This window comes from Rhincodon typus, chromosome 17 (genome assembly GCF_021869965.1).
Source record: "Rhincodon typus isolate 14 chromosome 17, sRhiTyp1.1, whole genome shotgun sequence".
NCBI lineage: Eukaryota > Metazoa > Chordata > Chondrichthyes > Orectolobiformes > Rhincodontidae > Rhincodon > Rhincodon typus.
Genome location: NC_063348.1, coordinates 27,773,038 through 27,796,607, shown reverse-complemented (window position 1 = coordinate 27,796,607; position 23,570 = coordinate 27,773,038). Strand labels below are relative to the sequence as shown.

General features: G+C 40.9%; 1 protein-coding gene across 7 annotated transcripts in view; it reads right to left on the bottom strand.

The window, feature by feature from the left end:
• The window catches only part of dennd2b (DENN domain containing 2B), a 397,329-nt gene that overhangs the window by 96,456 nt on the left and 277,303 nt on the right, over nucleotides 1–23,570 (bottom strand). For all 7 annotated transcript variants that reach the window (XM_048606823.1, XM_048606826.1, XM_048606822.1 and 4 more), the window contains exon 5: nucleotides 3,578–3,723. In XM_048606823.1, coding sequence (XP_048462780.1) covers nucleotides 3,578–3,723 — 146 coding nt within the window. The remainder of the gene's footprint in view (nucleotides 1–3,577; nucleotides 3,724–23,570) is intronic.

Genomic DNA, 23,570 nt, shown 5'->3' with positions numbered 1-23,570 from the left:
CAAAGGGGCATACTGTTTGATGTGATCCATTAGTTTTTTTGGGAAATACTGTCTACAAATATAGCACAATTACCAAAATTCACTTATTACATTACCCATTTGAACAACAGGCAGAACAACTTTTTGGCTCAAAAGCAACATATTACTATTAATGAACACAATACATGTAGCTCCTGCATAGTAGCAGCCTAACACAATTGACTGACACAAAACCATTGGGATACTCAGATTGCTCAGGTACTTTTCTGGACCAAAACCAACAGCCTTATGCTTTTTCATGACTTTGCACAATATCCCAAGAAGTGATCTGATCAGGATAGCTATTGTATCACAGGATGGCTTTGGTGAGCCTTATTCTAGTATCAGGCTTGTATGGTGAAAAAATGGTTTGGGTCCTATTTACAAGGTTGCTGATAATGCCAATTCTATCGTGTGTGGAACTATAGAAATCCCAATACGCATAGTGACCAGTGAAGGTGGCAGTAGTAGGGAACACACTGGCTAATTTCTCGACATAGTCATTAGTCATAGGGAGCGTTGTTGACTACTGTAATTCAAAGGTAAAATTGAGTGCAGGTCCTGGAAAGTGTTGCTGAACAAACAGTCCTTGGAGTGTAGGTTCATAGTTCTTTGAAAGTGGAGTCGCAGGTAGACAGGATAGTGAAGAAGGCATTTGGTATGCTTGCCTTTATTGGCCAGTGCATTGAGTCTAACAGCTGGGAGATCGTGTTGCAGCTATACAGAACATTGGTGAGGCCACTTTTGGAATACTGCATTCAATTCTGGTCTCCCTGCTATAGGTAAGATGTTGTGAAACTTGAAAGGGTTCAGAAAAGATTTACAAGGATGTTGCCAGGGATGTAGGGTTTGAGCTATAGGGAGAGACTGGGCCCATCTTCCTTGGAGCATCAGAGGCTGACAGGTGACATTATAGAGGTTTTTATAAATTCATGAGGGGCATGGATGGGGTGAACAGCCAAGGTCTTTTCCCCAGGGTGGGAAAGTCCAAAACTAGAGGGCATAGGTTTAAGGTGAGAAGGAAAAGATTTAAAAAGGACTATGTGGTAATTATTTCACATAGAAGGTGGTGTGTGTGTAGAACGAGCTGCCAGAGGAAGTGATGGAGGCTGGTATAATTAGAACATTTAAAAGGCATCTGGATGGGTATATGAATAGGAAGGGTTTAGAAGGATAAGGGCCAAATGCTGGAAAATGGGATTAGATTAATTTAGGATATCGGATCAGCATGGAGGAGTTGGACCAAAAGGGTCTGTTTCCATGCTGTACAGTTCTATCAGTCTATGACTCTAGACCATTAAGTTTGTGGCTTCAAAAGTAGCAAATGTACATATCAGAAATATATCAGTGATAGGAATGGAAGTCTCATTCTATTGAAAGTGAGTTTCTCATTGGACCCAACAACGATATTTTCAAAAAGCTTGGCCTAGTGGAGAACCCATGGCAACACGATCTGTTTGGGCATGTTATGAAAACTCAACTCACCTGAATGAGTTACTATTTGTCACGGACTGTACCTAACCAGTAAATGTTTGCAAAATTCAAAACACAGTTCCAACATTAAGCATGATTCCACGAGTGGCCATTTGTTAAATGTGTGTGAAAAATTTAACTGACAACTAATTTTGGATTGTCAGCTGGCTTCATGGTGTAGTGGTACACCTATACTGGAAACTATGCATATTATAGAGGCCCTGTACTTGCACACACTGTGCATATTATAGAGGCCCTGTACTTGCACACACTGTGCCTGTTTCAACTCAACAAAATAGGCGACAGGTAATTTCTCAAGCAATGCAATGAACAATCAGGATTCACCTACCTGGTTTAAAATTTAAATAAAGCTTGGCAATTAATTGTCAGTCATCAGTTAGTGAGTAAATTCTCCATGTCAATGCATCTGCTGATAAAAGTCTACCTGTCAACCACTCAGCACTCTCCAACCATTTGGTACAAATGTTGCTTTCCCCTTACTTTGGTATTTCTTGCAAATTTTCCTGATTAGTGTAAGATGAAAAGTATCAACAAAATGTCTTTTTTTTCAGCAATGCTCATGTTCTGTACTAGCAAAGAACTTTTCCTAATGAAACCATTGAAATTGTTTTAAAAAAAGATCTCTGGCATGTTTCTACTTGATTCAATCCAGGTTAGCTTGGCTAGTGCAGCTGTGAGAGTTCCCGTAAAAGATCAAACTTGATATATTATACATATATCAATATTCACAGGTCCGCTGTCTGTGCAAGGGTATGGAAACCCCACGACTACCCACTAGCTAATACGTGCATCCCTGTAATTATCCACATGAACAAACCTCTCAGAGGACTGCAATGGTATTTCTGGATTGACAGCAAGAAAAATAAGTTTTTAAACGTTTTGTTTTACACATACCCAGAATTAGAGTAGAATGTGGTGATAAGTCATACCTTCCTGATAGCGCAACTGATTTACTTTTCTCACCAGACAAAACTTACAAGTTTGACCTTTACACAGGTCACACTAAGACCACAGCACATTTTATACATGCATTGTGCTCTATACTACTACAAATTTAGAGATTTTTTTTGACGTTGGCACAGACAAGCCTATATTATGAAAGCTTTTAATACTCAAGTGGTTACTTTGAATGACTGTATATATGTGGATATATCTCAGGAAAGGTCATGAAATCATTTATTGATCTCCTCAAGCTAAACTTTTTTTTAATGTTATCAGTTCAAGTAGAATAATGGTATTGCAATAACATGTTACTCATTTAAAACACAACTTGGTTCATAATAACAACAACAATGTGAATAATATTGTGACTTTAACAGAATGAACATGTTCCCAGAATGGTATATGTCAAAATTTAACATAATTCTGCACTCAAATTAGATAAAAGCTGACTAAAATATTTTTCATAACATCACATCTAAATGATAAGGCTGCTGCTAATATTGAGTACTTCACTGATTACTTCATGTACTGAAATCTTGGAGTGGGATTTGACCCAATGTTTAGTTTTTTGTGGAAAAATCATTTATGTAATAATCAGAATGCTAGAGAGTTATTGGTCTACTTAGTGATGAGTTGGAGCTCCTTAACAGACACTTGAAAGATTAAGCCAAATTTACACTACTGAACAAACATTTCTCTGTATTTTTGATTTTCCATGGTTCAACCATCTTAAAACTGAATTAACTCTAGAAAGTGTTTTAACAGATATCTTTTGACAGGCGAGTTTTACATTTTCTTTCAAAACCTGTAACTAGTGCTTTTTGGCTTAAAGTCAAAAAGTAATCAAAATCATAAAACATCACTTAACCCTGGGCCATTGTTTCCTTAATGCTCCACATGTTTATTTCATTTTCAATTTTTTAAACTAATTTTTTAATTTTGTCAACTTATGAAACAGCTTACATTTCCAAATCCAAATCAGCTTAGTTAGGTAGACAGTAAACGTTCACCACTTTCCCAGTTCCGTCCTCTACTCCTCTAGCCTTGTGAAAACAAACAGTCCCAAAAGTATTCCTGTTTGAACTGGATGAGAACTTCTACTGACTTAAAGCAAGAGAATTACCTGGGGAGGTGTAGTGTACTTCCTGTCCTGAGGGGACCACATCCTGTGCAAAGAGTCTAGGGAATTCTCAGATGACAGCTGCAGTTTTCTGCCAGGGTAGCGGCCTTTCAGTTCCACATCTTCATAAGGATTTTCTTTAGGTGTATCTGTGAAGCAGTGCAAAGGAAAAACACAGGCTGATTCAAGAGAGTCATGTGAACCTAAAAATATTTCTTCAGCTGGCAGACTGATCGAGACAGACTGCTGTTTGCAGTTATTTTTCTCCTTTTGTTTTGGTGTTTGAACCAGAATTTTGTTAAAATACAAAGTCCTGTTTAGAAAGTAAACGATAGAAGACAGCCTTCATAAGTCCTGCAGAATGCTTAACATAAATGTGCAGCTCTAGTGAGAGAGAACAGGATGTGATGTCACTTGGAGTATTGCTTAAGATTCAGTTTAAGAATTTTTAAAAACATTTGATGACTCATTTTCTGACCCTAAAGTCAATAACAGTTCTATTCAGTTCATTAACACTGTGTCACTATTTTTTAAAGCAGAATACAGTACTTTACAAAATATCAAATGCAGTGTTATTTAATATTGTTTCCATTAATTAGTCTCACAGCAGTTATGGAATGTTTCAACTGGCAATAGAAAAGTACTCAATCAAACCCAAGGCCTCTCAAAGATACAATAAAAATTTGCCTATTAAGATTTTACTAAGAAAGTTAATTTGTGTTAATTCACTTTCTCCACCCAAACTTACAAAGACTTTGAAAATTTATAGCCATCTATATTGTCAGCAGAAAGATAATTCCTGGCTCTCTCAGATTTTACTCAAGCCAGGACCTGCTAAAGGTATTCTTTATGCACAAGCTTTGTCGGTCACACCTCAAAATTTGTTGACGTCTAAAACCAATGTAGCAATCATGACGTACTATTAACCTGCATCTGTTGATTCCAATGCCGGAAGCCCGCAGATCTGATGGTGCTTGCCCAGTTAACTAATTATAATGTAGGGCTAACATTGATTGTGGTTGCAACCTGAGCAAGGGATGGAAAACTTTGTGGAAGTGGCAGGGCGGCTGGTTGTGGGGAGAGAGGGAGAGAGTTAAAGCTAACCTATACTCCAGTATTTTTAAGTTTGGAAGGAGCAGGTGACTAAAGTAATTTTGCTGTGGAAATGACACAATACTGGGAACAATGTAGCAATGGCTGCTAAGGTGTTCTGATGCTGTACCGCAGGCCTGAATGTAGAAGGTAGCGAGCAGAAGAGATGCTGTAGAGGGCTAGGAGGTCCTCCGGACAAACTTTGTAAGATATAAGACTAGATAGCTGTGGTGGTCAATAGCCTGAGGATCTGATGCAACTCACAAAGTGTTTAATAACACATGTCAAGGTCAGTGAATATATGATATGATCCATCAGACCATTATTCTCTCTCTCTACTCAATATAGGCACCATAGTCCCATCACTCAACTACCAATAATCTCCATGTATCTCAACACACAAGTAACATTCATGAATTCACTCTCACATACATAGTACTATTACAAGACTGATATCCCACTTTGTACTTTGCAAACAATGCCAGCTATTCAACTATGACATTGCATAAAAGCTTTGCATCACATTTACTCACACACTCTTTCTTGTCAGACTAGAGGTACCAGCACCTAAGCAGAAGGAGACAGGCATGGCTACATGTCCTTAGTTGGAGTAGATGGTCCTCATCATCATTATAAAAGTCATTACTGAGGTTGTGACTAGAAGAGAACTGAAACCATTTAAGGCCTGATACATAACCCTCTTCTTCACATCTCCCTTCATACTCATCACAGAATCTTTTCCAGTCTACAAGTTGGAGATGGTATAATTAGACACCTCTTGGTTACCCCTGTTACCCCATCTCACCACAGCCCTAGTCTTGTATCTGTCTCTTTGCAGATACCCAGGAACTGCAACATGGCCAAATGATGGTGAAAGTCCAAGAGATGGAAGAAACACAAGGAAGAACCACTGTCACTTACTCTTGTTCAAGAATCGTTTTTTATTCATTCATGGGAACGTGAATACTGCTGGCTGGTTCAGTATTTATCACCCATCCTTAGTTCCCCTTGAGAAGATGCTGGTGAGCTGCTTCACTTTGTCCTGGATGGTGTCAAGCTTCAGGACAGTTGTTGGAGCTGCACTCAACTAGGTAATAGGGGGTTATTCCATCACACTCCTGACTTGTAGATAGTGGAAAAGCTTTCAAGAGTCAGAAGAGGAGTTACTTGCCGCAAGATTCCTAACCTCTCACCTGCTTTTATATGACCAATACATTTCAGTTTTTGATCAATAGTAACCCATAGGATGCTGAGGGTGGGTGATTTCGCTACGTCATGTCAGTGAATGCTAAGGAACAATGGTTAAATTCTCTCTGGATGCTAATTGCCATGTGCCAGCCCAATCCTGGATATTGTCCAGGTCTTGCTGCATTTGTACATGGACAGCTTCAGTATCTAAAGAGTTACGAATAATGCAATCATCAGCAAATTTCATCACTTCAGACCTTGTAATGGAGGAAAAGTTATTTGATGAAGCATCTGAAATGGTTGGTCAGAGAACACTACACTGAGGAACTCCTGCAAAGATGAGCTGGAGTTGAACAACCACAGCAATCTTCTTTGCGCCAAGTATAACTCTAATCAGCACAGAGTTTTCTCCCCGATTCCCACTGACTGTGATTTTGCTAGGGCTTCTTAATACCACACTCGGTCAAATTCAGCCTTGATGACAAGGCAACAAACGCAGACTTTGGAGGAAAAGAGGATCTTCAGATGGTGGGACACATGGAATGAATGGCTTGGAGCTTAGATGGGGAATTAAGGAATCAGAGGTGGCAGTTCACTGGGGAGCAAGGTCATACACAGGGATAGTAAGAACTGCCAATGCTAGACTCTGAGATAACACAGTGTGGAGCTGGAGGAACACAGGAGGCCATGCAGCATCAGAGGACCAGGAAAACTGATGTTTCGGGTCGGGATCCTTCTTCAGAAATGGGGGAGAGGAAGAGGACTCTGAAATAAAGAGAGAGAGGTGGGAGTCGGGCTGAGGATGGTAGATGGGATGGTGATAAGTGAGTGCAGGTAGGTAGTGGTGGGAATTGGTCAGAGATAGGTGGGATGGCGACCAAGCAGAAGCTCGGAGGCTGCTTTGTAAAGCACCTGCGCTCTGTTCGCGACAAACGACAACACCTTCCAGTCGCGAACCACTTCAACTCCCCCTCCCACTCCCTGGAAGACATGTCCATCCTGGGCCTCCTCCTATGTTACAACGACACCACCCAGAAATTGGAGGAGCAGCACCTCATATTACACCTTGGGAGCCTACAACCCAACAATGTGGACTTTACTAGCTTCAAAATCTCCCCAGCCCGGCCTCATCCCAAGACCAACCCTCCCTCCTATCCCCACCTCCTTGACCTGTCTGTCTTCTCTCCCCCCTCCCCCACCTCACTGACTAATCCCCACCACCACCTACCTGCACTCACCTATCACCATCCCACTTACCTTCCCCAGCCCGACCCCCCCCTATTTATTTCTGAGTCCCCTTCTCCTCCCCCATTTCTGAAAAAGGGTCCCAACCCAAAACATCAACTTTCCTGCTCCTCTGATGTCACACACAGGCTCTTCTGCAGAGATGTGTGATTAAGGCTTTGCTGGGCTGGCCTTCAGAGGAAGGCTGGTATGGATAATAAATACTTGTTGTATTAGTAAGCCTGCTAGAAAGACTGAAATCAATATTAAGAAGCATGAAGAAGACTTGCATAAACCAGCGGCACAAGGCTTTAGTCAACCTTTCTCAGCGTGGAAGAATTGAGCAAATCTATTACGACTCTTGCAGACCGAACCACAATGCAGCATCTGATGGTCAATGTCTCAGTTTCCATTTTGCAGTATAAACAGAAGGAATTCAGTCTATGCTCTATTCAAGCTCAGATTACTATCATCATTGCTTAGAATCCGAGTGTTGAAAGGGGCTTGCAGTAAGTCACCTTCTATTCTCCGGGTCATTACTAGGAGCACAAACCTGTTGTCCATGTCAGGATGACAGTATTCATGCTCCCATTACTATTATTCCACCAGTTAAATACCAATGAAATACCTTCAAATTCTGGGACCGTACAATTGATTTCAGTGCTGTCATAGCAGGAAACAACAACTTATATCTCTTAGCATCAATATGGTAAAACGTCCCAAGGTTTCTTCAAACAGTATTATAAAACCAGAATGATGTTGAGCTATTCGCTCAAAGCTGGGTCAAAAATTTTTAAGAAAGATCTCCATGGAAGAAGATGAAACTGTGGGACAGAGGGATGTAGGCAGTGCATTTCGGAGCTTGGGGCTTTGACAAAAGATGACAGTGGAGCAGCTATAACTGGGTCGGCATAAGAAACCAGAATTTGAGCAGCACAAATACCACAGAGGGATTACTGAATGGAGGAGATTTGAGAGAATGGAGGAATTTGAAACAAGGATGAGAATTTAAAAATCAATGTGCTGCTGACCTGGAACCCATGTTAATCAGCAAGCATAGGGGATTGGAACCTGCTGCACGTTAAGACAAATCAGAGAAAATGGTATTTTAAAGAACACTGTTGAGTTACTCCACTTCTTTTCACAATGGCTTGGTTAGAAATGAGTATTTGCAGACCAAGACCCAAAATAATCAAAAGAAAGTTCTAGTATTTTGTTTTACAGAAGCTTTAAGTCCATTGAGTAGCCATTTATAGGAGCTTTCTAGGAATCAGTGAAGAATTACAATGGCAAATAAGTGTGTCGGTGTAATATTTCCATATTACAAGGTATAATTAAATAGCTCAGAGGTTATTTTAATGAAAACCTGGAGGTGAGGGAAACAGTGAATGCAAGAGCAAGATATGACCAAATGAAATACAGAAAACAAAAAAAAAATCAGAATAAAAGGCACATCAAAATGAAGTATTCAGTGAATTATGAATGTGATTCTTATTTTTCATTTATACGATGTGGGTATCTCTGGCCAGGCCAGCATGTATTGCCCACCCTCAATTGCCCAGACGGTAGTTAAGAACCAACCACATTGCTGTAGGTCTGGAACCACATGTCGGCCAAACCAGGTCCGAATGGCAATTTCCTTCCTTAAGGGTGAACCAGATGGAGTTTTCCTGACCATCAGCGACCAACACTTCTCCTCTGAAGTCCAGAACAGTTTCTCTGGTTGAAGGAGAAGGAAAAATCTGCTTATCATTGATTCCTTCTTGCTGTGCTTTTAATGTCTTTGACACAGCACAGAACAGACTTCTTCTTTCTATCAGAATGTCTGGTCAGTAGATTTTAACTTTAGGTTGCCTCCAAGTGGGGAAATGGCCTTCTCAAAGTTCCTGCAGGCAAGCCCTGAACTACCTCGACAGACGGGTAACATTTCCAAAATCCCAGTGTGTTGATCAGCAGCTCTTTAGTCAACGGAAGGGGGCACTGGTTAGATTGGGATTGCAGATAGGGTCACAGCATAACAGAGGAGGGGTTTTCTAAATAGGAGGAATAGAAGAAGAGGATACGGTATGTGGCTCTGTGGTTAGCACTGCTGCCTCACAGCACCAGGGATGCAGGTTCAATTCGAGCCTTCAGTGACTGTGCAAATTCCACATAGATATTCTCCCTGTGTGCGTGGGTTTCCGCCAAGAGCTCTAGTTTCCTCCCACAGTAGAAAGATATGCAGGTTGAGTGGATTGGTCATGCTAAATTGCCACATAGTATCGAGGGATATGCAAACTTAGGGGGATTAGCCATGGCAAATGTGAGGTTACAAGGATAGGGTGGGGGTAGGGGGGCTGATGCTGGTTCTGGGTGTGATTCTCTTTGGAAGGTCGGTGCAGGTCTCAAAGGGACAAATAGCGTCTTCCTGCACTGTCAAGATTCTATGATTACAAAGACTCACTAAAAGTTTAGTCAAGGAGGTGTGTTATAAGGAAAGTATTAAAGTAGGAGTGGGAAAAGCAGAAGGTTTGTACAGGGCACGAGAGCTAGACAGCTGTAGGCTCAACTGCTGAGGTAGAACACGTAGTGAGATTCATATCACATGAGTCGAAGGAATGGTCAGGTTGCCATTAGGACTGCGTACGGGAGAGAATGGGCCATGGAAAATGAAGAAGGAAACAGAAGTTATAGTTTCCAGTCTTTGCAGAATTTTGTTTAGAAGTGGCACGAGTCAATTGCAAGAAAATATTAAGTAACTTTGTGAGCAATCCAGATTGACTATAAGCACAGACCCATAAAACCAGGAGGCTCTGTTTTGACAAATGAAGAAAACTGTTGATTGCTTAATTGATAATTTGAACTCACTATATGTTGTTCTTTATGTAATCTCTTTTGCCAATATCTTCATCTTATTTGGACACAGCTTTGATTTGTCAAGTGCTTGAAGCCTCTGTTATTGACACTTTAATGGACTATCTGTTGATATGTTTCCACTACTATAAAAGTAAACTTTTTCTCCCCCAAAGTGAACTTGGGATGGGCATATTTTTACTTTCTGTTGAAGTTCTGCATTTGCCATTCTTATTCTATGGCTCACTTCTAACGAGCAAAGCACATACTTGATGAAATAGCATAGAAAGGAAATGTTTGGCATTGACAGCAAGAGACACCATGAAGAATGGTTGCAGGGAATTAGTTGGCACTGAATTAGTAGTGGATGGGGATAGGGAGGGGGCATGAATAAGACCAATCGAACGCAGACTATGTTTCACTATGCCTTTGAGGATTCCACAAGCTAGAGGCTAGAAGCTAGTCCAACTCCATGAATGATGCAAGGTTGTAGGAGATGGCAAGGAGGATGCTAGGAACCCTACAATGGGCCCCATGCAATGGAGCTGTCCAGGTCAGGAATTCAAGCTGCAAGTCCTAACCACCATTTAAAAATGGCACCAGAGTCATTCTCACTCCATGAAAATCCTGGCCCTAGTCCTCAGGCTGTACATTAACTTTTTAGAATTTGCACACCATCACTACTATTATGGTATAAATACAGCATAACTGAGCAGTTAATACTTTAGGGACAGAGAATGTTGAAAAACAATAGAAAAGGCTTTGATGTGGGAAAGTCAAGGCATAGCTTAGTGAGAGATACGATTTCTGAATTTAGAAAAGTGGAGGAGGAGAGGTAATGACTCGTCTATGAGAGATACTCAACAATAATGTGGCAATTACTGTTAATCTTTTTACTGGGGCACGGGAAATTCCAGAGAACTTTTAAGTATGCAAATATTTAATAAAATCTGAGTGAGCACTCCCAGTGACGGTTTAATCATCACTAGAACAGACATTCCAGGCATGTAATAATAAAAAGCTAATTGAAGCATTAAACTGGAAACTGAACTGATTTAGTCAGCTCAGTGAACACAATAATTTATGTACAATCATTCAGGGCAGGGATATCTTCAAATATTAACCAGGCACTTAAAATCTTGTCTGTCCATTGTACAGTTCATCACTTCGCAGCCATTAGACTAATTATTAGTGATTGCCATTTTTTGGGAAATCAATTTTAGGATTTTTTTCATTTCTTTTTCTTCACAATGAATTTGGAGATGGAGTTTAACTTAATGGCTATACTTCAAAATAAAATGAGATTACAGAGGATTAAAGACACAAACTGCAGGCATTTTAGAAATGAGTGTTAAAGCTAGTTTTATGTAGGGGAGAATGGGGCTTGCAGGCTGCCTTAAAAGTTTGTGGTTGAGGAATCTGGAGGATTGTTCCTGCTCTTCTGGGCCCACAAAAGTACCTACCTTTGGGCCCCTTCAGCTTTCAGCCAGGTTTCAATTTTCTTCAGAAAATTCACAAGATTTCAGTTAAAATTGCAATCAGAACTTGATCCCAAAATTCAAATAGAGATGAATCCCACTCCCTTTGAGTTGCTACACATCCAGAAACCGGTGTCAAGATCTCTTTTAGTGGGATCTGGATAACTTGTGACTGCTTGGTTTCCACCATGTTGTTAGGATTAAATCATTCTCAATATGTTTGGACCACAGGATGTCTATGCCAAAAACATCATAATTATGAACTAATTATTGCCCTTAGAACCAGAGACCATAGAATCCCTACAGTGTGGAAACAGGCCCTTCAGCCCAACAAGTCCACACTGACCCTCAAAGCATCCCACCCAGACCCATCCCCCTATAACCCACCTAATCTACACATCCCTGAACACTACGGGCAATTTAGCATTGCCAATCCACCTAGCCTGCACATCTTTGGACTGAGAGGGGAAACCAGAGCACCCGGAGGAAACCCATGTAGACACAGGGAGAACATGCAAACTCCACATAGACAGTCGCCCGAGGGTGGAATCGAACTCGGGTTCCTGGTGCTGTGAGGCAGCAGTACTAACCACTGAGCCACTGATGAAGTAAAACAAATTAATTAGAAATCTACACAATAACATCAATTATAAGACAGCCAAATCAAGATTAATCAGTTTACTTTGACAGAAATACAGTTTAGTGCCCTCTAAAAATGTTTCCACTGAACTGTCAGCTGCATAAATTTAGTATTTCCACACCTGGCTCTTCATGCCATCAATTATTTTCAATTGTAGAATCAAGAACTTTGCAACAGAGAAAGATGCTATTCAGACCATTGTATCTGTGATAGCCAAAGAGGAGCTTTCTAGCCTCAACCTCATTTCCAGTTTTTTGATTGCTGCCCTGTAGTTTACTATAGAAACCAGAAATGAAACAGCACAGAGGGAGCCATACAGCCCATCTTGTCTATGCCAAAGACACCCACATGCCCTTCCTAATCCCATCTTTCTGCACATGACCCATAGCCCTACAGTTTACAGCACTTAAGGTGTAGATCGTGGCACTTTTTACAAAGAGACCACCAACTCAGGCAATGATATCCAGACACCTACCATCCTCGGTGTAAAAGATATTCCTCACATCCCTCTAATACTTCTGCCACTTGGCTTGACTTTATAACATGGCCAATTTTTGTACTGTTGGTATATTCCCCAATTATGCCCCTCACATCCATCCAAATTGTTAATGTATAAAAGAAACAGTTGGGGTCCCCACACCAAGCACTGCAGAACACCACTTGAAACAGTCTTCCACTCACAAGGGCAGCCATCAACCATTACCCTTTGTTTCCTGTTAATTAGCCAACTTTGGATCCAATTTAACACATTACCCACGTATCCCATGGGTTGTTACCTTTTGACAGGTTTGCCATGTATGATCTTGTCAAATGCCTTGCTAAAATCCTTGTAGACAATATCCACTGCACTACCCTCATCAATCCTCCTTGTAAGGCATGACCTCAACAAAGCCATGCTGACTATCCCTGACCAGTCCATGCCTTTCTATGTTTATCTTATTTCTCAAGATTGATTCTAACAATTTATTCATCACCAAAGTAAAGCTAACTGGCCTATGAATATTTGGCATTTCCTTTGTACCCTTTTAACACCACAGAATCACATTTACATTCCTCCAGTCATCCAGCACCTCACCGTGTGTCTAGTGAAGATTGGAAAATAATCCTGAAGAGTATCTATTTCCTCCCTGACCTACTTCAATATCCAAGGGAACCATCCAACCAGCCCTGCCGACTTATTGACTTTCAAGGATTCCAACTCCTCTAACACTTCCTGTCTTGTTATGATTATTCTATCCAATATTTCACACCGTTCCTCTTAGATTACTATATCCATGTCATCCCTTTCCTTTGAATACAAGATGTAAAATTAATTTAAAATTCTACCCATATCCTCTGCATCTTCACACAAGTCTCCTCCTTCATCTTGATAGGTCCCACTTTTTCCTTAACTATCCTTTTGGTCTGTATATATTGGTAAAACGTTTGAGTTTTTCTTTAGCTTGCTTGCTCACATTTTTTCATTCCCTCTCTTTGATTTTCTTCCTTCCTTTTTCACTTGATCCCTTTCTACACTCCTCAAGGCTGTGTGCAGTGTTGAGTTCTTTGTGACTATCATTATCTTTCTCTCTCTGTTCCATCTTCCCCTGTAACTTCCTGGGCAACAAAGGGGGTCTAGATTTGGCAGTACCATTCTTATTTTTGAAAGGGACATGTCTACTTTGTGCCCTAAGGATCTCACTTTTTAGTCCCTCCCACTAGTTTATTCCTGATTTATCCTTTAGAGGTCCTGTCCAGTCCAAATCCACCAAATCACATCTCTGCTTTCTAAAATTTGCCTTCCCCCAGTTTAAAAACTTTTATTCTGGATTTCTCGCTATCCTTTTCCATAATAATACCAAATCTTACTGAATTGTGGTCACCATGGTCGCCCAATGTCACTTCATCCACTTGCCAATCTTCATTTCCCAAAATTAAATCCAGAATTGAATCTCCTCTCGTTTCACGTGTCACATATTGTTTAAACATATATTTCTGAACACAGGACGTGAATTTTTCATGCAATGCCCGGTATATTGTTTGAAACCCAGTTGATATTGGGATAGTAAGAGACTCCTACCATTATTCCTACAGGCAGAAATTTGTCTACACACATGTTCTTCTGTCACCCTCTCAGTATTTGGGGTCTGGGTATACTCCAAGTAGTGTGACGGCCTCTTTTTATACCTAAGCTCAACCCATAAAGGCTCATTTGTTAACCTGTTTAGTATAACATCCTCTCTCATAACTGTAACCAATACCACTAACCGCCCGTCCCCTTTTGTCATCCACTCTATCCTGTCTGAAAACTCTATATTCAGGGATATTGGGCTGCCAATTCTGCTCGTCCTTTAGCTAGGTTTCTGTCATAGACAAATGGCAGCACGATGTCATTCCTATCTGTGCCCTTAGCTCATCTGCCTTGTTTATATTACTCCTTGCATTGAAGTGTAAACAGCTCAACCCCATCAATTTCCTTTGCTGGATGTTTTTTAAATCCTTGTTTCTTTTATCTTTCCAAGTCACTGACTATGTCATTAACTGATGTTCCACCTCCAGTTTTCTAATCTGAGTCTGATCCATCTAAACCTACATTTTGGTTTCCATTCCCCCTGCCATATTAGTTAAAACCTCACCAGCTCTAGGTGAAAGACATTTTCAGTCTTCCTCTAATCGTTCTAGTTCCAATCACTTTCACTATACACCCTCCAGTTATTGACCACTTTCCTCCGAATCACCTATTTCTAGAGCGTTCACTTCAAATTTAGTCTCCTCTCATTCTATTCCACAGAAAATATCCTCCCTCAGCCTATCCAATCTTTTCTCCAGCTCTGGCAACATACTGGTAAAATTTCTTCATAATCTTTCTGAGAGTGAGCACATTCTAGCTGTGTCACAATTACAGTATGCAGTTCAGTCCAACTAATGTTTGATGTACTTCCAGCATAACCTCCCTGCTTTTATATTCCATATGAAACAAAATAATTATTCATCCATTAAACTATAGGAGACACCCATGTGATTTTTCAGTGTTGTATTTATTTCAAAAGGACAAAAAAGTAAAATTATGATCCATTGTCAGAACTAATATCCTTAAACATCATCTGGCAAATTAAATTGGTTCATATTTCATGCTGTATTTACACAAAGCTTACTTCTCAGAAAGTAATTAGTGCTGCTTCCAGGCAGACAATGTTTCTATAAGTAAGACCTAGATTCACTTGAAAGTTACTACCTCCCTTCATTAAAACTTTAAATCTTAAGGTGGTCATAGCCAGTTCAGTTCATTATGTGTAGAGTTCAAAAGGAGTTGACTACTTCAGCACTTTTCACACCTACTTTATTACTTATGGATTTGTACTTCACATGTGAGGCTGAACCAATTAATTAGTAGTTAAAGAAGTTAAGATGTTGGTCAAAGACAAAACAGTTCAAACAAGTACTTCAATTAGCTCACTCAAATATATAGGGGGAGATATTCAAACAGCCCCTTTAGCAGCACAGGATCATGATGCTTGATTACTTCTCAACCAGTCAAGACAGGCAGTAAGCAAGTGAACTTTATGCTGCTTGCTCATCAACATGACTACAGCATGTAGCCTAGTGCGAACATGTTTCTGGCTGCCTGACATTCAGCCAGGGGTGTGTACTTGGTTAGTATGGTGTACAACTTGACTTCACTTTTTAACAACAGCCTTTCCCTTTATTAGGGGAGATGCACCACTGCCATGCAGTAGCGTGAAACAGGTCCAGAATGACTTCTGGAAAAAGAAAGACTGGTAACAGAGCTACAGTCCTGAGAGAGGGAGGCAAGATTCTTTGTTGTAACTGCTATCACTGGAAGCTTTAGCCCAGGAGGTCGAGAGTGAGAGGTCATGTGTTCGTAGGAAGTCGTAAAGGCAAGTTCTGTGAAGGGAAAGAGAGAAGATGGCAATGAAGGTGACATTCCAGATTTGGACCAAGGACTTGACTGCGGTCCTAGAGAAATTTCAATAACCTACACAAAAGAGTGATCAATGTCATTGAATGAATTTTCAAATGATACCTTCCAGCACAGCATCACCTACCTCTCATGCTGTTCAATCCGCCACACCTTATCATTCACCCATCAGCAACTAGAACTCATGCAAAACAAACATATGTTCTATCTCAGTCTCACACTCTTGAGAGATAATACCCCCATTCAATAGGTGGAATGTGTAGTGCCACATATACACGTAGTTGATGGCTCTCTGCACCATTAGGAATCTCACTACACTGGTAAAGTCGATGTTTGTTCCCCCTGCTTCTTTTTTGTATCAGGAAAAAAATGCGCCTCCCTTCCTGGTATATAGGGGTTCAGTCATCTTCCAGGTACAAACTGTAACGTTAGCAATGTCCCATCCTCCCAACTGGATTGATCTGTTGGTAATAAAATGGCAAGAGCGATCTTCACATAAGCCCTCACCCTGCTATGCAGCTGTAGGTTTAGTTGAAGGAGACGGTATAGATGAGGGTCCTCCTCTGGTGCAATCTAGGTGAGACAGACACTGCTTCTGGCGGAGGTGGAGGTAGGAGATATGCTCTCTAATTACCCTAGGTGTCTACGGCCTTCTGTTGACAGCCCTCCACCTCTTCTGTGCACAGCTCTCTGCTACCTGTACCTCATGCCGATGTTATATTTCTGCCCAAGAGGGACTGCAACCAAAAGCCCCGATAGTGAAAGCCAGCCTTACCTCTTTATCTCATGAGGAATATGTTAATTTAGACAAAATGCAGTGAAAGGTCACTGGATAACTCCTGAAATGAAGTGCTTGTCCTGAGAGGAGAGATTAACTAAACTAGACCTATATTCCCAAAAAATTAGAGGAATTAAAGATGGTCTCATTGAAACATATAAAATTTGTAAGAGACTTAACAGGATGGGACGGTATTTCAACCAGTAAGGAAAAAAAAAAAATTAGTGGTCAACAGTTTCAGAGTAAGGGCTCAGACATTTAGCACTGTGATGCAGAGAAATTTCTTCACTCAAAGCACTGTTCCATCCAGAGAATAGTGGAAGCTCAGTCATTGAGTATATTTAAGACAAAGATAAATAGATTTTTGGTTACAATAGAAATTAAGGAATATGGGGAAAATGTAGCTAAGGTAGAAAATAAGCAATTGTCTTATTGACTGGCAGAACAAGCATGAGAGACTGCATGGTCTACTCCTGCTAGTATATGTCTTTGCGATTCACACTGGAATTTTTTTGAGCAATTTATTGCCTGACTTAAACAAATACCTTCTAAAACACAAATGTTCATTGAATGGATCAAATATTATTTAGTCAAAGCAATTAAAATATCACTGTTGAGGGAATGTTTGATGATGGAATACATTCAGGGCCAACGTGTTATTACAGTAGTCTCTACGGGCTAATTCTTTTTTTCCTCTAAGTGCAAGTTGTGGCGGGTTTCTGAAGGGATTCTCACAATGAGGCTCAGTGCATTTTCTTGCTGTATCTCACCAAATTCACCGCATCAATTGCTGATCTCACCCCTCTGGCAGGTCTCATGTCCAATTTCTACCTCATCTTATCATGCACCATTCCCAGAAAATCTCACCTCTCGGTGAATATTCATTGTAAAACCAATACCTATTGCAACTGTGCTATCTTTGAACGTTTGTTGCTCACTTGGAGGAGTGCTGGCATTTGGCAGCAGCTTTGCTCGTTTTCACAGACAGTGACAAAAGATGACACAGAAGGGGAATCTAAACACCATATTTTCCCAAGAGGGACATGGCAGTCCTGGTCAACAGTGTGGTGCAACAGAGAGGGGTTGTCTTCACGACTGTCAGAGGCGGCTGTACCACCAGATGATGCCAACCTAGGTGGAGGTCACCACCCAGTGCCATCACCAGGGAGGAGAAGAGCAGGGTGCAGTGCCAAAAGATGGTTAATAACTTTCTCACGAGACCAGATAGTGCCACACTCTGCTCTATGCTACCCCATGCTCACGGTATCCCTGCCACTGCAGCCTTCTCCCATCAAGATTCAAACTCTGGCATCCCCTCTGTTAATGCAACTTCTTCCCTCAGTGCCCCTCCTTACAGCCCATCCCCAACTTCCTACCAACAACCCTACATGCTCTCTATTCTGCTTTCTCCATCCCTTGGAACACCTCAATACCTTCCTCCATATGCAGCCATTCTCTCCACTTGCATCTTGACCATATGCCTCTTTTACAACATTGCAGGAAAAGGGATCCCATCTGGGCAGAGTGACCACACACAGGTTACAGGGTGCCAGACATTCATGTCCTCCTAGGAGGAGAGAATCCGTGACCCTAGTTTCTCAACCTAGTTACTCTTTTGCTCTTAATATATTTGTAGAAGCTCTTGGATTCTCCTTAACCCTATTTGCCAAAGATATCACGTCTTCTTTTTGCCCTCCCAATTTCCCTCTTAAGTGTACTCCTACTTGTCTCATACTCCGAGGGATTCACTTGATCCCAGCTGTCTATACCTAACATATGTCACTTCTTCTTCCTTGACCAGTAACTCAATTTCTCTAGTCAACCAGCATTCCTGACACCTACCAGGCTTGCCCTTCACACTGACAGGAACATACACACAGTCTCTGAACTCTTGTTATATCATTTTTAAAGGCCTCCCACTTTCCACATGCCCCTTTACCCACAAATAGCCTCTCCCAATCAACTTTTGAAAGTTCCTGCCTAACACGGTCAAAATTGGCCTTCCTTCAATTTTGAACTTTAACTTTTAGATCAGGTCTATCCTTTTCCATAACTATTTTAAAACTGATAGAATTATGGTCACTGGCCACAGAAGAGATCCTGATGATCTAAGAATGTAAATCCCTGTCCCCTGCAACAACTCCTCAGTGACACATTCATCTGCCTTATCCTCCTATTTCTAAACTTACTAGCACACGGCACCAGGAGTAATCCTGATATTCCTACCCTCAAGGACCTACTTTTTAACCTCCTGCCTAATTTCCTATATTCTCTCTGCAGAACCTCGACACTTTCTCTTCCTGTGTTGTTGGTTCCAACGTGTACAATGACCTTCTGCTGGTCACTCTCCCCTTCCAGAATATTCTGCACCATCTCAGAGACATCCTTGACCCTGGTCAAGAAGGCAACACACCATTTTGATGTCAGCTGCACAAACATCTCTCTGTCCCTCCGAATACAGTGCCCTAAGACAATCGATCGCTTGGAACCTGACCTACCCCTCGTTACAGTACAGCCAGTCTCAGTACCAGAAACCAGGCTGTCAGTGCTATATTCCCCTGGTAGAACATCACCCCTGACATTATCCGAAACAGTATACTTGGTTGAGATTGGGTTAGCCACAGGAGACTCCTGTGCTACCTCTCCTACTTTTCCTACTGGCAACCCATCTATCTGACTGTATCTGTGGTTTTTCTACCTTCCTGAAACTTCCACTCATCATACCCGAGTCCTGTAAATGCCTCATTGCCTTCAACATCCACTTAACCAATCCATGCAATCCGATAGGGGTCGCACCCAAACACACTTCCTGCAGAGATAATCTCCAGGAACATTCAAATTCTCCCTGATACCGCCTATCTGACTGGAAGAGCACATCACTCTACTAATAGCCATTTCTGCACTTTAAACAATCTACAGACCCAGAATATACCCAAAAAATACCATCACAACATTTGGTATGAATGCTGCTACCACATGGTACAGGTGGAACACTTGACTAAGCACTGCTTCATAGCATGACCAGCTGTCTGGTTGTGCCATATGTTCAATGTCAATGCAAGGAATGGCAAGACAAAGGCAAGCATGCCGGTGGTCAACACAAAGCAAACCACCAGCCCTGGTAGGCACTCCACCATGGACTGGATAAATGCCCCTGGGGAGCAACTGTATCCTGATGGAGGCTGTTGGCATGCCCTGCTAGGCAACAGCGGGCTTTCAGGGCACAGTGGCATTGAATCAGAGAGGTACCAGGATGGTGGCGATGACTCACTGAACTTTGGATGTCATGTCTGTTAAGGAAGGGTATGTGCAGCTAGTGCTTGAGATGCTGTTTGCTCATGGGAAAGACAGACAGCATTTGGAGGAAGTGATGAGCTGAAATCTGACACTCACCACTCACTCTGGTTTCTATGTCAGATTTTCTCAACAATAAGTTCGTTGAGTGTGTTTAGCAAGATTGGAAGCAGAATATTAATGAGGTGAGTCAGGCCATCAACAAGGAGCTTAGCAAGCGTTAATTCCCAGTGAATAGCAACTCATTGATGCCTTGTGAGATTCTCAACATGCCACTTGTGTAAAGCGTTATAGATAGTGAGTTGATCTCTATGCTGCCAGATTCCTACCACATACCTCACCATAGTCCCCAATGTTCAGACATTTAAGATTCCAACCTATGTCTCTAGGACAACGAATCTTGTTTCAAATGTCACTTTGTCACCATGTGCACATACTGCAGGTACATAATTGAACATGGTCCTCGCATTCGCAACACTATCACAGAAATAAGCAATTAAAAGTCATAGGCTGGGTCCATTTTATTTGTAAAATTGAACTCTAAGTCGCTCTCAGTTCTTCAATTAGTCATACCAGTTTATTGACGTTTTCAGGAAAATAGCAACTAGGCACAATTCAAAACCAAACAATAGTAAATCTTTCAGGTGCAAACAAATGATAACTAATAGAGGTCCTATGCGCCCCAGCAGAATTCTTTTCCTTAGTCTCCTTTTCTTCCATGTTATTAAGCCCACATTTGTTGAATGTGTTTTCAGAACCATGTCCTTTAATGCTGACACTAAACTTTGTAGCACTTCTCTGGACTCTCCAGAGCTTGCATCGTTCTCATATGTTGTCTGATTGGAACATTATACAATTTTGGGGTACCTTTCAATTTATATTTCTCATTTACTTTATTTCATTTTATTTGTTTTATAGTTACAACTTACTGCCTAACCAGCAACGCGAGCTTACTCATAACGCCAAATTTTTCATTTATGCTCACCTTTAGTTATTTCGATACCATCCACAGAGCACCTTATAAAGTGGTGTATCTCGACTTGCAGAAACCCTTTGATAGAATTCCTCATGTAATGCATTATAAAGAGTCTTAGTTCATATCAATTTCCATCAGTCACTCTTCTACCCATCCATAGAAATATATAACTGCTTCTCCCTGCCAACCATTCCTTTCCTTTGTAAGGTGTAAGTGTAAATGAGACACAGTAATCTCTCAGGCCAACTCCTGAGGAACACTTAGAGCTTCTCCCTCATCCCGTGATCACACTCACTTTTTTCCTTAACAAATAAACATTGCTTCTTTTCTTTCAGACAGCTACTTGTTCATATTCAGGCTTTTCTATTGAGTGCCATTGCTTTTAGCAATCTTCTATGATGAATTCTCAGGAGGTCATTAGCTCAGTTGCCTAAATAACTCGAGTGCAGTGCAAAATAAAGCCAACAGCATGGGTTCAACTTCTGTTCCACCGTTCATGACAGGTATCACTGTAGTTCACAGAGGTCTTCCACTACACCTTATCCCACACCTGTAGAGTGCTAACCCTCCAGATATACAGAAGCAATTGTTTCTCTCTCTCTCTCTAAGGAGACAGATGTCTACGGTCTTTTATGAACTAAGGCTCTTTATAATGCATTACATGAGGAATTCTATCAAAGGCTTTCTGCAAGTCGAGATACACCACTTTATAAGGTGCTTGGCCTCAGTTACTTTCCACAGTGCAGCAGGACAGTACACATGAAAACAAAATGGTGCGCTGTGGTATGTTTAGCAATTTTGATGTGGTGGCATCGTGCACCATTTCAACCCACCAAAAGTTACATGTTTCATTGCCAGGATTCTGAAGACAACTCAATATAATTGGATCTTGTAGGATTAACGTGCTACTTCAACAGATTGGAAGTAGCCTTAATCTACTGGATTTGAGCTACCTGTTCATACATCAATTGGAAAATCTTGTTGTACATTTGGCACCATTTTTGCTGTTGGTTTCTCATCAGTATTTGAAGGGTTTAATATACTTTTGGGGTGGAAAACAAAGATGGATGGAAGGCCAGGAGTTAATCTAGGAGTGAATTCCTTTCTTGCATTTTACTGCAAAGTCAATTTCATGCAGTGAAAGTTCTGTGGTGCCAGAAACCACATTTGGTTTTATTCAGACTTGCTTGGATATCTGAGAAAAGTTACAGTCCTGGTTCAGATTTATATCACATCCTTGCCATGTTTCTTGACCTCTTTCTAGCTGATCCAAATATTTCTAACTTTGGTTAGAGAAAGACTTTTCACTGCTTTAGTTTCTTCCTCATTCCCTTCATCTGTCATTTTCTGCAAACAGATTTGAATTCTGCTCAGCTGCGATGTGAAGGAAAGTACTTGGTTGCGAAAGTGAAAAAGAAAATGGGATTATTTGTTTATAGGATAACAAGGTGTAGAGCTGGATGAACACAGCAGGCCAAGCAGCATCATAGGAGCAGAAAGGCTGACGTTTCGGGCCTACCATCAGAAAGGGTCTAGCATCGGCAGTTCCCACTATCTCAGGATTATTTGTTTAATCTGTTTTTCTGTAATGTATCAATCAAATGGTTACAATAGTGCAAGTGGTTTGTTAATAGAAGGAATTGCATTTAAGCCTGTAGTTTGTCCAGGTGCATTCCCAAAGCTGCAGGGGGACTGTATGGAATAGTGATTTAGAAACTCCACAGACTGAGGATGGGGTAAATTGAAGATCATCCATATTCACAGGTAAAGCCCTTTAACTGGGTAATTGACCTGCTTTTTCAACTTGTGAATGGCATTAAGAGATCCAAATTAAAATTTCCTCCTGATTAATAAAAATATGTCTTCTATGAACAACATTGATTACATTTGCCTTATGGATATTTTACCACTCGCGTGAGGTTCACTGCAAGGGGGAAACCTGGCTTCTGAGGCCTCTGCCTTCTGAAATGATTCACCAAGAAGTAGACAAAGGGTTTCCACTCCTTTTCATCTCTTCTCTTTAAACCCATTTTCTGCCTGCGTGCCTCACTGCAAATGTAAATGGAAAAGGAATGAGCACTGTGGAGGTTGGGCTTTCACACCAGTTACAACCAGTGAAAGCCTGTGTTTAAACTATTGGAGCAATAGAAAATATATAATCTATAGGGAATTAGCAACATTGCAATTGCATGTAATTGCAATCTTGAAAGATGAGATGGGAAATTGAGGCTTTGCAAATAAGATTCTTGCCAAATGCAGGATCTCAGTCAAGAAGTACTTTTCAATCCACAGTAATATGAGCATGTGAGGATTTTAAAATAATGCAAAGATACTTTTATGCACTTTGAAAACTTAAATAGGTGCACAATGATGAATACCATGGTAAGTGCAATGGTAAAGATATGTTACACTTCTATGTGAATATTAAAACACTGTTCTCAAAAGCCACCATAGTAGATATGATTTTTTTTTATACTGCACTGCGAGAAGCTTGCCCTCCTATCAATATTAACAATTAAGTTTAATTTTATCTAAATTCAGCATGCAGGATTTTCTGGAGGACAGAGAGGTTCAG